Here is a 16,461-nt window from a genome sequence, read left to right on the forward strand (position 1 = left end):
TACTGACATCCAAATTCCAGTCATGGCTGCTCAGTGAACACTCTTAATCTTTGAGCCCTCTCTCCAGCTTACTTTTAGGTTTTGTTTGAGACAAGGTCTCACATGGAAAACTAGGCCAGCTCTGAACTCAAGGAAATCCTCCTGTTTCCACCTTGAGAGCTGGATTACAAGTGTGCACCACCAAACACAACTAAAATGCCAGGCGTTAGTAAAACTAAAAAGACTTACCTGAAATTCTTAAGCACCACATCATACCTTAATATACCACACCAATCACTTCCTATACTGTTTAAGAAGAGAGCAGTGGTATTTCACAAGGCATCTTTTATTAATGCAATATATGTTCATAAACTCTAGACAGTATTTTAAAATATACAATCTCTCAAAAGGAATATTCCACTAAGGAGGACAATAGATAACTTTAGGGTGATCAGGTTTCACAGCACAATGCACAGAAATCTGCAGGTGTCCTGGGGAGCAAGGGCTTCACTCCTGAGCGAGTCGCTCGATGACACGTCGGTAGTCCTCCACCAGCTCCTGAAAGCGTTCTTCCAGCAGCTCGTGCTGCACACTTATTTCTATCTGGTTCATCTGGTTGGTCAGCTCTTCTGGTCTCAGGCATTTCCTCATCTTGGCAAGATCTCTCTGCTTTTTCTAAGAAGCAAACAATTATTTTTTTAGACAAAGAAAGCACTTGCTTATATAGCTACAATTTTAAGACTTAAGTGTTAAAAATAACAGTGGGGACAGAGATGATTTGGCAGTTAAAAGCACTCACTGTGCTTAGAGAGGGCCTAGGTTCAGTTTCCAGCACCCACATTCTCACAACTACTTGTAACTCCAGTTCCAGAGGATATAATACCCTCTTCTGAAACTCTGAAGGCTTGTGCATAATCCCAGGCACACATAAAGTAAAAAAAAAAAAAATAATAGTGGCAATGTACCAGTTTTTTTTTCCTATGCAGGCTCTTCATTAAGGAAACACAGGAATTGCAAACCTTCTTAGGAGTTAATAAGACCTGGTACTTGTGTCAAATGGTGGTAAACACATACATGTGGCCAGTGCTCAGCTCTGAGCTAGGAGTGATAGTGCACAGTTATAATCCCAGCACTTTGGAGGTAGAGTTGGGAATTCAACACTATCCTGGGCTACATGAGACCCCATCTCAAAAAACTAATCAGAAACAAAAAGTATGAACAGTAACAAGTTGCCAGAACAAGTTGTTGCTTACTCAGGGGAGACACTCAAACATTTCTTAAATAAATAAAATGCATTAATTGAAGATAACTGGGATATCATGTACAACTATTCTTTACTGTAAAATGACTATTTGTGGTGATATTTTATGATTTAACAAATAAAACTTGCCTAAAGATCAGAGTGCAGAGCTAGCCACACTAGATAGCCATAGAGCCCAGACTGTGGTGGCACACACCTTTAATCTAAGCACTCAGGAGATAAGAGGCAGATGGAGTTCAAGGCCACCCTGGGCTACATGAAATTGATCCAGTCTAAAAGAGAAACAGAGCCAGGTGCTGGTGGCTCACACCTTTAATCCCAGTTCTTGGAGTCACATGACTTTAATCCCAGCACTGAGGAGGCGGAAACAGGAAGTGATGGCTGGGAAGAGACAGGAATATAAGATGGAGTAGTCAGTCTGAGAATGCAGTCTGAGGACAGGGCTGCCTCTTGGGTCTAAGCATTGGTACAGAGAGGTAAGAACTCTAGTGGCTGGCTGCTCTGCTTCTCTGATCAGCTTTTACCTTGATAGCTGATTTGAGTTTTCATTATTAAGACCAAAGAGGATAATATATGCTGCAAGTATTTTTTGTTTCTGAAAAAGTCAATAATGAAAGTTTAAAATAATATATCATGATCAAGTAGAATTTATTCCAGGAGCCTAGACTGATCTATGAGAAAATCACGTATTAAGTTTAACTGTTCTACTTGTATAACATATTAACTAACATTGACTAATGAGTCTACTAGCTCATGATAGGCATTTAATTAAACCTTCTCCATTTTATAAAAATTGACATCACTATGCTGAGGCGTTTGCAATAAACAACTGTAACAATTTTATGCAAGACATCTGTATCAGGCTTACCCTGGCAGTGCTGTTCAGGACAGACAACACCAGGACTAAGTAGCGATTACAGTAATTCATGCCCGAGATGGTACAAAGCCACACAAGAGAGAGGTCACAGGTGTCAGCAGTGGAGGGACAGGGCTGATGCAGGATGGAAGCTCGAGATAATGGGGGGAAATAATGAGAAGTAACTGCCAGCATGCCCACTCACTCCCAGTGTCCTAGATTATTGCATCAATTATTTCATTACATCAGGCGCTAAAGAGTTGGTGCTCACCTAGCATGTATGAAGTCCTGGGTGGGCTAAACTCCTAAATTCCAGCACCCAGGATGTGCAGACAGGACAATCAGAAGGCTGAGGTCATGCTCAATTACACAATTAGTTCAAGGCTAGCCTGAACGTTAAGAAAAATAATTTCAGAGATCAAAAAGTGTGTGTGTGTATATATATTTATATATATTAAATTTGTAACCTCAACAACTCTTGAGAGAAGTTATTAGATGGAGGGAAAGTGATGAAGGAGATAAGCAACTTGGTCAAGTTCAGAAACAGTGAGCCAAGAAGATAGGATTCAATCTCTAACAGTCTAGCTGGAATTTTGAATTATAAGCCCGTTCTGTAACTAATAAATGACTCAAAGCTAACCTATTTATAATTGTGGAATACCAGGCAAATGTGCCATGCTCATTACTTTAAAACAAATCTAAACTAATACTTTTTAAGACAATATAATAAAGTACTAGAAATAAGTATGTATGTACCCACCTATCTACCCAAAATAGGCTTTGTTTGCCTGAATTCAAAGATCTACTACCTGCCTCTGACTCCCAAAAGCTGGGAACAAAGGTGTGCATCACCATACTCTCTCAGACATAAGCCTTATCTTATACTGCAAAACCAACCAACCAACCAAACAAAAAACCACATTTGGTACTTGAGTTAAACTGCATTTTAAGATTTTTGAATGTACTAAAACTATTAAAAACAGCATTTTTAATATTCCTTAAACTACATATTCTAGTCAAGTGGTTGGTGGTGGTGCATGCCTTAACTCCCAGCTTAGGAGACAGAGGCAGGTGAACCTGTGAGTTCCAGGACAGCCAGTGCTACACAGAGAACCCCTGCCTTGAAAACAAAAACAGAAACAACAAAAACAAAAAATCCCTACATATTCTATTGTGTATGTGCGTATATGTGCTACAAATCAAAATGGTTCTGAGACACGGTCTCAGCCCAGGCTAAACTCAAATTTACTATGTAGCCGAAGATGACCTAGAACTTCTGATCCTGCCTCTTGAGTGCTTAGATTGCAAGTGTGCACCACTGCCCACAATTTAAGCGGTGCTAGTAATCAAACGTAGGGCTGTTTGCATGCTAGCGATGCACTCTGTGAACTGAATGGCATCCCCAACCAGACTCTGAACTCTTGGCCCATGCTGCTTCCACCTCTTAAGTGCTGAAATCATAGGTATGTGCCACCACAGCAGTTTACAAATCTTGTTTTTTAAAGTGTGTGTTTATGCGAGTATGCCCACGGATAACATGGGATACTCCTCAGAAATGCTTTCTTTGAGACAAGAGTCTTTCTCTGTTCTAGAGCTCACTAATTAAGCCAGCCAGAAAGCCCAAGGGATTCTCTTATTTCCAGTTTCTCAAGATCTCCTATTATTAATCAGGGAGCACCACACTAGCATTTTTGTGGGTTCTGGAGTTACTCTCAGGTTCTCATGCTCATAAGGCTTTACTTACGGAGCCATCCCATACATATCAAAGTTTTGAAGAATGTGTAAAAAAGAACTTCTGAGGGGACTTTAAGAAAAAGCATGCAAAAATATCTGACAAATTGGAACATTAAGAATGACAGTTCTAAGGCAGGCGTGGTGGCGCATGCCTTTAATCCCAGCACTTGGGAGGCAGAGGCAGGCAAATCTCTGTGAGTTCGAGGCCAGCCTGGTCTGTAAAGCTACACAGAGAAACCGTCTTGAAAAACAAAACAAGACGAAACAACACACACACACACACACACACACACACACACACACACACACACACACACACACACACACGGCAGTTCTAGGATTAATGGAAGAATATTTTCTTCTTCAACCTAGCAAAATGATTTTTACTTTCCCATATCTGTTACTGTCCAGCTCTTCTTTCTTAAGCTGCGATAGGAATATAATGGCTAAAGGACTGGAGGGATGGCTCAGTAGTTAAGAGTGGATGGTTCAGTGGATCCTATAGAGGACCAAAGTTCAGTGCCCAGTATCCATGTTGATAGTTATAATCTCCTATTAAATGCAGTTCCAGGGGATCCAACACACTGTCCCAGTTTCTGTGGGCACCTGTACTCAGGAGTACATATCTCGACAATACATATACATAATAAAAATAAATAAAAATAGGACTGGAGAGATGGCTCAGTGCTTAAGTGCTTGCTGCTCTTGTAAAGGACCCAGATTCAGTTCTCAGCAGCCACATGGACGCTCACAACTGCCTATAACTCCAGTTTCGGGGATGCCCTATTCTTGTCTTTGCTGGCACCAGGCGTGCATGCGTGCAGTGCACACACACACACACACACACGTACAGCACTCATACCTACACATTAAATAAAAATCTTAAAAATCTCTCTCTTCCTTCTGATGCTCAAGAGTCTTGAAAGTCTTACCTTATAGGGGCTAATTAGTCTTCTTTTAATGTCCAGTCTGTAGCTTCTGTATTGTTCAGCATCACTCATGTCAGTTACCAGCAGTCGAAGAATTTCATAAACCCGTCTAGCATGTTGCTAAACAAAAGGAACAAGAAACATGTGAACATTTTCATACTAAAGAGAGACAGTTTTCCTAAAAGAATACAGAATATACTTAATATCTGTAATAAACAGAATTATGATGATTGATAGAGGAAGAAATAAAAGACAGTCTCTGTTCTCAAAATAATTAGTAGCTTTGCAGGTGAAAATTACTGAAGCATTCTACGACATGATGGTAGCACAGCCTGGGAATGTGGGAAATGGTTGAAGAGTATTCTTGTAAGAAAGAACAAGAAAATTCAAGTGTTCGCCCACACAGGCTCTCTCCTTCCTTCATTCCTTCGTGTGTGTGTGTGTGTGTGTGTGTGTGTGTGCGCGCGTGCACACAGCTGGGGACCTAAAGACCTATTCGGAGGACTCACATACCATAGGTAAGTGCTCTACCAATGAGTTAGTATCCCCAGCCCCTAAACTGAATTTCAAAGAGAGGAAAGCATAATCCTAGAAATGGGAGGGCACTGTGTGTAAATTTACACAATGCACATACACAATGAACAGAGCAGCTTGTTATAAATGGAGGGAAGAAAAAAAAGCAACAGGAAGATGACACGAGGGAAGGGAGCTGATACATATAAGGCTAAAAAACCAGACTCCAACCTGGTCGCTATCAAGTTTTTTAACAAAACTGTTATGCACACATTTCTAATTTAAGGAAATAGTTTTTAAACTGAATACAAATGGTGCAAAAATGAGGGTAGAGAGACCAGTTAATCCACTAAGAGCTGTAGCTTAATGGTGGAACACTAGCCCAGCATGCATGAGGTCCTAGAAGAAAGAAGAGAGGTAGCAGCAGAGACGGGAGGGGAGAAGAAGCCAGGGAGAATCCAAGCTATGAAACCAGGGAAATGGCTCTTGCAGAAGGCCTGGGATCAATTCCCAGCACCCACATGGAGGCTAAAAACCACCTATGACTCTGGTGCCAGAAAATCTGATGGCCTCTTCTGACCTCTGCAGTCTCCCACACACGTGATATACATATGATTAGGTACACAATCATACTCAGAAAAATAAGGCATTTTTTTTAAAGCTAAGCTATTAAATTAGGCGATCTGCTCTTTCACTTAAAAACATAACAATAAACACAATTAAGACATGAACTAAAACATCCAAAGTAAGAAATTCAGAAAAGCCAAGAGCATGCACAAAGCTGGAAGGAAGCTGAAATTAGCAAGGTGCAGATCAAGACACAATGAGCTCAGCCTGCCCTACTTAGCAGTTTCTTTTTTTTTTTTTTTGCTGTTAAACCATCATTTGTTTAAAAATGTGTTCATATACACTTGATAGAAGCTGAGCTATTAATTACTTAATAAATACAGGTTTGATATAGCAAATAGATATAAATTATTTCTAAGTATATATTCTGTATTTTAAATAGGAAGCCATTAAAGGGCAGAAGATAGCAAGTTTCAGTTCACATTGTACTGCTGAAAATAAATCAGCAGATTTTTGGCAATAGTTCTGAAGCTTGTGGAGGAAACTCTAGATTTGATGGTTTAGAAGAAATCTAATGAGGGAAATGGGTATAAAGAAGTCTGTCTGAAGGAGAGTTACATCTAAGAAGTGTCTGAAAGAACAGGAACTGGCTGTGTGTTAATGACGCGCACTTTAACCCCAGCACTTGGACCTGGCAGTGTGACTTCATTCAGAACCTACAGTCTAACCACTGTTGCTTCACACACATCTTAATGTCCTTACGATAGTTTAGTTAAGTACTTAAAAAGTTTATGATGCTTTCATCCTGTAAAATTAAAAAAATACCTTATTTATTTTGAACTTCTGCTGTGCTTGTATGGCCATATCTTCATTGAATCCTTGCATTAATCTTTCCCGGGAGAAACAGGGTAAATCTTGACAAAGCTTCACAAGCACAAAGTCTCTTAGTTTCACATAGCTTTTGGATGGATCTTCAGCTAAAAATAAATAAATAATAATAATAAAAAAAAATAGCACTGCCCTTGCTCAACACAATTCCACCATTATTTATAATCTCAGTAACATGGTAACATTTTAAAAAGAAAATTATATACCCCAAAGTTACAATAGTAAAGATCATTTCTGATAACTACTGAATAAATAAAATGGCAGGTATGTTTGTAAATGAGACCTGCTCATTCTGTACATCCATTGTTTGACTGGAATGTTACCACACACATCTTCCTTTTAACTGCAGTCAAACTAGCCATTTAATGAAATATTCAGATTTGAAATTATTATTTCAAATGCATTCATCTTTTGGTAGCTGAGAACTCCAAGGTCAACTATCACTTTTAAAAGACTTTTTTTTTTCTTCTGGTTTTTCAAGACAGGGTTTCTCTGTAGCTTTGGAGCCTGTCCTGGAACTAGCTCTATAGACCAAGCTGGCCTCGAACTCACAGAGATCTACCTGCCTCTGCCTCCCGAGTGCCACTACTGCCTGGCTTAAAAGACTTTTTAATTCACTGCTTGCAAATTTCATACAGCGTATAATGTGTTTTGATCAACCCCCTTTTATTCTCTCCTCTAAATCATCCCATATTCCCCCAAATGTAGCAACGTCTTTAATCCAACAGCTTTTATGGCAATCCTCCCTTCATCATTTCTGCATATAACACATCTTCTTTTATGTTTCCCTATGGTGCAACTACATTAGATTAAGTAGCAGTTCAGTCAACACTGGAGCAAGATGGACAGAAATAATACTCAGCAGAGTTGTGTCATTACCAGATGTAGGACCATGGGACGTTATCCCACTTCTATGAGGTGAAAAGTTAAAAGAATAAATGTCAGGCTGAAGAGATGGTGCAGCACTCAGATGGTAAAGGCACTTTCTGCACAAGCTTGGCAATCTGAGTTCAATTTCCAGAATTCATTTAAAGGTGGAGACAACCAGCTCCAGAAAGTTATCCTCTGACCTTAACACATGCCCATGCTCACACACACACAAATGGTAAATAAAACTATGTGCATGAGTTTGTCTCCATGCATATCTATGTAAAATGTGCACCTATGCCCAAAGAAGCCAGAAGAGGACATGAGGCCCTCTAGAACCAAAGTTACAGACAATTGTGAGCTACCTTGTAGGTGCTGGGAATCAAACCTGGGTCCTCCAGAAGAGTAGTCAATGCTCTTTACTGCTGAGCCATCTCTCCAGGCCCTCATGAGACTTTCTGATGTCACATTACTTTAAAGATATACTAATTTACAGAACAGCACAAGCATAGGCACAGCCTGATAAAATGGAGAATCCAAAGTAAACCTATATGTTATGGTCAATTTCTGACAAAGTTACCAAGACAATTTAATATAGGAAGTTTTTTCATCAAGTGGGGGTTGGAAAGTGGGATCCATAAGCAAAGGAGTGAAGTTGGAGTTTCATTTCCTCATACCAAATGCCTACACAGAACTCACGCCTTTAGTTCCAGCACTCAGGAGGCAGAGACAAGAAGATCTCTGTGAGTTCGAGGGCAGCCCAGTCTACAGAGCAAGTATCAGTACCAGGACAGGCACCAAAGCCACAGAGAAAAACCCTGTCTTGGAAAACCAACAAAAAAAAAAAAAAAAAAAGAAAAAAAAAATCAAAACTATAAAATTCTTGGAAGGAGGGGCCATGGTGATGCACATTTTTACTCCCACTTCTCAGGAGGCAGAGGCAAGAGGATCTCTTCAGTCTAGTATAGCCAGGGCTACAAAGAGAAACCTTGTGTGTGTGTGTGTGTGTGGGGAGAAATCACAACAATGATATATGACATACCATTTCTCCCACAAGGATGACCAGAACTAAAAAGACAACACCAAATCTGATGATGTGCAGAAACTGAGACCCAAATACACTACTGATGGTACTGAAAAACACTGCAATTGCCAGGCGTAGGTGGCTCAAGTCTTTAATCCCAGCACTCAGGAGGCAGAGGCAGGATTTCTGTGAGTTTGAGGCCAGCCTGGTCTACAGAGTGAGTTCCAGGACAACCTCCAAAGCCACAGAGAAACCTGTCTCAAACAAACAAATAATAAACCAAAACACAGCAGTCACTTTGGAACATAATCCTGTGTTTCTTTAAAAGGTTTGACACAATTACTGGGCTTTCACAACATCCATCTTTGAGATGTAAAAACAGAAATCTATATAAAGACATGTACACTTAGGCATGGTGGCACACACCTTTAATCCCAGCACTAGGTGGTCAAAGGCAGGTGGAGTTCAAGGCCAGCTTGGTTTACATGTTGAGTTCCTAGCCAGTAAGATCTACACAATGAGACCCTGTTTTAAAATGGCAACAACAAAAAATTTGGACTCAAATGTCCGTATTATTCCCATGAGCCAAAAATTGGAAACAACCCAACCCATGTCTACTCACCTGATGAGTAAAATGTAGTACAATGGAATGTAGCACAATGGAATATATTTGGCAATAAAAAGAAATTAAGTACTAATAATCATACTGTCGACATCACAGGAAACTAAGTACTTTTTTTTTCTATAAATAGGTGAATTTTGTTATGTGCATAAGGCTATAAAGCCTTACACAGGGTTAATGAAATACATATAGTCATTCAATGCACAGATACAGAATCTTACTTGTATCTGTGGTACTTGGTTATTAACATAATAGCTATACAGTTAATAGGTAAACACTATTTGATTATGGCTTTAAAACAATAATTGAAATCCCATCAATGCATTAATCTGTTGATAAGAATAAAGAAACCATGGTATTCCACTGTTGGAGCCCCTCCTACTCTTTTGGAGTTTTTTCACTTTCTCTCAAAAGCCTAGACAGGAGGTACTTCCCCAGTTCTCCTTTTGAGAAAGCTATTTTCAGTATTGGCTCTGGAGATTTTTACTTTATTACTGCATTTCATATTAATGCTGAATTCTGGAATGGACCACTGTCTCCTTTCTTTTCTTCTTTGTGCTATTGCTGTTTTACCTTGTAACTGTCAAGTTTTCTTTCCCCTTTTCTTGTTTGCTGTGCTTGTTGAGGCAGGGTCTCTACATGGCCCAAACCATCATCAAGCATAATCCTTCAGCCTCAACTTCCTGAGTGCTGGGATCATACACACTTATCACAGAGCCTAGTTAGCACTCTTTATCTCTTCATATAAATCTGCAGTGTTATGTTCTTTTGGTCTAAAGAATTTCTCTAGTGTTTCTTATAAACCATGTCTGCTAGCAACAGACTTCTTTGGTCTTTATTTTGCTATTCTTTTGAAGGCTAATTCTGCTGAACACAGAAATCTTACACAAGTGGTGCTCACCCCATTTGTACATGTTTTTGCTACTATAATTTTTTGATCAACTAGGAATAATGTTAAGATCAGAGACAAGGAGCGACATGTTCTTGAACCCAAGAACTGGGAGTTAAGTATAAGCCCAATGCCTAGAGTTATCTAACAGTTACAGAATATGGACAAAGGTAGTCACCCAGCAAAAAAAGAAATTCCAAATTCAATCATGGGCATCTATATTACTTATTCACTTACTCATAATGGTGAAAGACAAAGTGCTTTCCAGGTTAGACTGAGAGCCCTTATTCTAGTCAGCATTTTCCTTTTCTTCTTTTATTTATTTGTTTGTTTGGTTAGTTTTTTGAGACAGGTTTTCTCTCTGTAACCACCCTCACTGTTCTGGAACTCTACAGCTCAAGGAAAAAAAAGGGAGACCACAGAGGTGGGTAGTACAAAAGTTCCAAGAAGACCAATGCACAACCCCAGGTTGATAAACAGGCCACAGAAGAGATATAAAGATGGATGAACTGGGGCTGCAGGAGATCTGCCCCTCTCTAGAAGAACTTTAGCTCCTGACAAGAGTAAGAACAACTGCCAGCAAAAGCACAAAGTTGTGAAAGATTCATCAACATTGCTAGCCATCTTTGAGTGGTACACTTTATGCCTGTGAATTTATATAAATTATACCTCAATAAAGATGGAACACAAGCCTAGTGCATCATAACATCCTAGGCAAGACAGCCCCAGTTCTTAAAACATTGTTTTTAAAATTTTATATGGGTGTTTTGCCTGCATGTGTATCTGTGCATGCTGCTATATAGGTGCTGGGAATTGAACCTGGATCCTTAAGAGAAGCAGCCACTGCTCTTAACCACTGAGTGACCTCTTCATTTCTTCTAAAACTCTTGAAAACAACAAAATCAAAACTGCATATGGTACTAAAAGCCTATAATCCCAGCATAAAAAGCAGAGGTGGGAAGATCATAAATTTGAGGTCTGCCTAGGCTACATAGTAAGTTCTAGGACACCACCTAGGACAGAGGTAGATTCTGATTCTAAAGTTAAGAGACCCCACTAAACAAGTTTATCCAGTGTCAGTTTTCCCAAGCCTGTCTAAACTAGTTAAAACAACAACAAAATCCTAAACTGCATTCTGAATACTGGCTTAAAATAAATTTAGTATGAATAAAAATTTAAGTAACACATATCTTCAGGAAAGTTTAGAGAAAATATCAGAGCAAAGTTAATTGAGGAAAAAAAAAATAAACCCTACATTTTTATCTAAAAAATTTCATACAAATATGCCAAACTTTTAATTTATTTTTTTACATTCCACTCCCAGTTCCCCTTTCCTCCTCTCCTCCTGACGCCCCCCCCACCTCCCATCTGCTCCTCGGAGAGGGTAAGGCCTCCCCTAGGAAGTCTACTAAGTCTGTCCCATCATCTCACTGAGGCAGGACCAAGGCACCTCTCCACCCCCACATCCCTATATCTAGGCTGGGCAAGGTATCTCTCCATATAGAATGGGCTCCACTAAATCAGTCTGTGCACTACCAGTGACCTCATATGTTGTCCCAGTCACACCATTGTCACCTATATTGAGGGACTCTAGTTCAGTTTTATGCAGATTCCCCATTTGTCAGATGTGAGTCAGTGATCTCTCACTAGGTTGTGTCAGCTGATTCTGTGGGTTTCCCCATCATGGTCTTGACTCCTTTGTTCATATTATCACTCCTCCCTTACTACAACTGTACTCCAGGAGCTTAGCCTAATGGTTAGTTGAAATTTCTGCATCTGCTGCCAAATTTTTTTAAGTAGTTTTAAATAAACAACAAAAAACGATAATGTTTTGTTTGCAGCTTAGTAACAGGGGCCATACCACCACTCAAGCTTTAAGCTCTTTAACTACAAGGATCAGCTTGAAAATGTTCCTAAAATGATGATATCTAATCATTTGTGACATTCTTCAATCTCCTTGGTTTTAATTATGCAAAGAAGCTAGAGATGTAGTTCAACTGGTAAGGTGCTTTTCTAGAATATACAAGGTCCTGGTTCAATCCCCAGCACTGCTTTAAAAACCCAGCATGGTAATACATGCCTGTAATCCCACCACATGTGAGGAACAAGCAAGTGTATCAAGAATTACAAGTTCAAGGCCTTCTCTCAAAAACAGGGCTATGGGGCTTGGAGAATGTCTCAGTGGGAAAGAACTTGCTGCATGAAAATCTGAATTCAGATCAAACCACTCATTAAAAAACCCAGGTGTTGGCCATGTGCTGCTGTAACTCCAATGCTTTGGAATGGAAAGCAAAGGCAAGAGCATCACTGGGGCTTGCTAACTACCCATTTGGCTTCAGAGATTCAGTAAGAGACTGCCTCAATGGAGTAAGGTAGAGAACAATGAAACAGGACATTCAATATCCACCTCCAGCCTCTGAATACATATGCAAAAGCACATGCACCTAATAGCCATACATGTGTATACCATACACATATACCACATTCACATAAAAGTAATAAATTTGCTGGAATATAAATCAGCTTGCCAGGCAATGATGGCACATGCCTTTACTCCTAGCAGAGGCAGGCAGATCTCTATGAGTTCAAGGCCAGCCTAGTCCATATATTGTAGCCAAAATCAATTTCTACTGTCCAATAAAACAAATTGTAGATTCTATCTATATTCTGAGAAGTATTCAAATGCTATCCCTTTAGAAACTAACAGCCTCAAAATAAAGACAGTGTTTATAATAAGGAACCGTCTGCCAATAAAACTGGGAAAAAAAAGTGTATAGAAATTGCATCTCAAGTGTGTTCACTGAGAATAGAACCTAAGCAACCAATGATGAAATATTAATTATAATTATTTCTGCCAATATGTTAAAGAAGCAAAGAACACCTCAATACTGACACCCTAGATTTCAAAGGGAGACACAGAGCCCACAGAAGAGCCATCAAATTAAAACATAAATAAAGGAGAAATAGACAACTAAATGACTAGAGCACAAAATCCAATAAGCTGTTTTTAATGCTTTTTAAGGAGCACATATGGAACCTAAGAGAAATATATTAATGAGAACAGCTAACGAAGCATTTTTAGCATTTTGTAATGCCAAGAAATGTGAACGCTGAAAATAAAGGTCGATACTTAGTTGTCAAATTCAGACGTCCTTTTAGCATGTTTAGCTTTTCTCTTTAAAGACTTCAGTTTCTAATGAATCATAGCAATGAATAAAGGGTACTATTATTAATGACTCTTCACTGAGATTTAAGAAAGAAAATTCTTTATCTGCTAATTGGTGCTAAGTATCAAGGACTTTATTGGTAGAATAGACAGAAAAAAGTAGTTAAGAGGCTTCAGAGAAACAACCCCCGCTGGCACATTACCCACTACAGTAGACAAAGACTACTTATGTGAACTCCAGATTAAAATCACCAAAAATGTCCCCTTCATGTAGCACCAAGCCCAAGCTGTCAGTGAACAGAAGCTGGCAACTTTGGCTCAGCTCAAAGCAGTGACAGAACTAGCTGTACTGTCCTGATCATATTACAGGTCACAAAACGGAGTGAAAGTGTCTGTCCCTTTATAACTTCTGATATGAAGTAAGCTGAATAATTACTTCCGTATCACTGGAGTTTCAGTGAGTCAAAGGAAAAGATAATTCAATACTATAAATACAGAACTCCCTTTTAGAATGCTGACCTAGTAAAGCTCAGTTTTAGAATGTTTCCTAGCATGCACGAGGCCCTGGGCTTGATTCTCACCACAGGATAAACAACAACAAGAAACCCAATATGTGCTCCCTCTAGTTTATTAGTTTAAAACATTTAAAGAGTACCCATTCATTAATTTTCACATAAAGCAGAATTCTCTAGACCATAGTTGGATGAAAGGTTAAATATTTGTTAACAGAAGATAATTCATTATACTAGCAGCACTATCTTTTCTTCTTGAGCAAGTAAAATCCACATTATGAAAAAAAAATCTGCCCATTAGCTTATTTTATAAGCTATTCAGTCCCATGGTCAACAATTTTGTTGTTGTTGTTGCTGTTGTTTCTTTAAACAATTTGATAAAATTTGGAAAAATCATTTTAAAACAAACTTAGTGTCTAAGACAGTTGTGATGGTATAGGTCTCTACTCAGCAGTTGAGTTCTCAAGTTAACATGATGGAAACCAATCTGTGTGACAGAGCAATCAGTTCAAATAATCCAATATATATTCCCATTTATTTACTTATTTTGAGGCATTAGGGACCAAATCCCCCAGGCATCATGCATCCTAGGTAAGCATTTTAACATTCAATTCTACTATATCCCAGTTCCATACTTACGCCTTTATAAAATAAACATTAATATCTAACTTGGATTTGAATATCTTGTACAAGGTGAACAACTTTAACTGAAATGGACGGGACCAAAAGTGGTTTCAGATTTTTGAGGATCTTTTTGTTGTTTTATGTTTTTTTAAAATAGTTTACTATTTGGAATCCTTAATTTGAAAATCTAAAATGTTTTAGAAATCTGAAATTGTGAGTATCAGGTTGGCACTCAAAAAACCTTGAACTTTGAAAGTAAAAACAAAACAAAAAACTTGGGGGGAAGGGGCTGCTCCAAACAATCTGAGTGCAGTCCCAGCACCTACACCCAGTGGCTCACAGCTATCTCTAACTCCAGCTCCAGGGATCCAATGCCCTTTATGGCCGCACACACTAAAATAATCCTAAAGTTTGGACTTCAGATTTTCAGATTGAGGATGCTCAGCCCTGTACACTACACATGAAAGAGAAAAAAAGAGTGACTCCCACAGGTTTTAAAAATTCGTTTTAGAGACTGAGACTCCCTATGTAGTTCAGGTTGACCTCAAACCCTCAATTCTCCTTCCTCAGCCTCTTGAGTGCTAGGATTATAGGTATATGTGCTATAACACCTGGCAGTGACTTTCAGTTTAATCATAAACTTTATGAACAACAAACCTGAACATTACTCAGGGCAAGAAAATGACATCTGCTGTGCAGTATTGTACACCTTTAATACCAGCACTGGGACAGCAGAGGCAGGCAGATTACTTTAAGTTCAAGGCCAGCCTAGTCTACAGAGTGAGTTCCAGGATAGCTACGGCTAAACAGAGAAACTGTCTCTAAAAAAAAAAAAAAAAACCCCAAAATAGCCAGGCTCTGGTGGCGCACGCCTTTAATTCTAGCACTCAGGAGGCAGAGGCAGGTGGATCTCTGTGAATTCAAGACCAGCCTGGTCTACAGAGCAAGTTCTAGGACAGCCTCAATGAAACCCTGTCTAAAAAACAAAAACACAAACCAAAACAACCAAAACAAAACAACCCCCCCCCAAATAAAAACAACAGCAACAACAACAAAATGTCTTCTATTAAGGAACTACTACTCCCCACCACACTATGATTTAAAATTAATGGGCAGGTATCTTCTAAATAATGAAAATGTTTGCCAAATAAGCTGAACGAACAAGTTATACCATACTTGCAATGCATTTATGTCTGACCAAGACTTCCCCAAATAATATATATTTTGTTCATTATGTTTCATCTGTTCAGTTCAGTTAGGGATGCAGTTCAATTTCCATAAAAGCATATGATCTAAAATATAACCTTAAGGTAATCTTCGGTCCCCTAAAGGCCCCAGGAGAATGCTAACACTTAAGTCAGAAATAAAACTATTAAGTTTGAGAAAGTCTCTTTTAGTAACATGAAATTTTACATACCTGTAATATCAAGAACTGAAGGAGATGCAATGTAGTATCTATGAACTGTTTCAAGAAGTTGAGCACCATGGCCCTGACCTTGAAATGGAGTCAGTATCAGCATCTGACTATAGTAAAGAAATTATTCTAAATTAAAACATCACATCATGGCCAGTTTAAAAAAAATCAAATTATGATAGTATAAATGTTGGCGCTTTTTAAAAATCAAACTTCAAGAAACTGAAAAATTACTGACATACTCAAAACTGGTTTCCTCTGCCAGACAGTTTCAAATAAAACAATAAATCAGCACATAGCCAATGAATGGTGATTTTTTTTTTTTTTTAAACAAATCAACACTACTATAACAAGTATTGGAAACTTCAGCAGTTCCTTCTGAAATAAAAGACAAGGCACGTGTTATACTGCCAATTACCTTACACGTGGCCGGGTTTTGTCTGGGTACACATAGTAATTATAGACTGTCATGTAGCCTACGGTCGCAAAGAGCGTAGCTCCATCCTTATTATACTTCTCAAATCTGCAGATAAAACAGAAAGCCAAGCAGGTCAATTACAGTCGCGCTCCCATGCAGTGTCCATTTTCTTTTCCATTCTCTGACTGAATTTTCAGT

The 16,461-nt window shown here is 38.8% G+C and overlaps 1 protein-coding gene across 1 annotated transcript in view; it reads right to left on the reverse strand.

Moving 5' to 3' along the window:
* Positions 1 to 307: 307 nt before the first annotated feature.
* The window catches only part of Hat1 (histone acetyltransferase 1), a 42,425-nt gene continuing 26,271 nt past the window's right edge, over positions 308 to 16,461 (reverse strand). Inside the window, exons 7-11 of the mRNA XM_051184502.1 lie at positions 16,264 to 16,368; positions 15,849 to 15,955; positions 6,665 to 6,816; positions 4,763 to 4,879; positions 308 to 654 (exon numbers count right to left, since the gene is read on the reverse strand). Coding sequence (XP_051040459.1) covers positions 487 to 654; positions 4,763 to 4,879; positions 6,665 to 6,816; positions 15,849 to 15,955; positions 16,264 to 16,368 — 649 coding nt within the window. The 3' untranslated portion in view covers positions 308 to 486. The remainder of the gene's footprint in view (positions 655 to 4,762; positions 4,880 to 6,664; positions 6,817 to 15,848; positions 15,956 to 16,263; positions 16,369 to 16,461) is intronic.

Source organism: Phodopus roborovskii, unplaced genomic scaffold, assembly GCF_943737965.1.
Source record: "Phodopus roborovskii unplaced genomic scaffold, PHOROB, whole genome shotgun sequence".
Classification (NCBI taxonomy): Eukaryota; Metazoa; Chordata; class Mammalia; order Rodentia; family Cricetidae; genus Phodopus; species Phodopus roborovskii.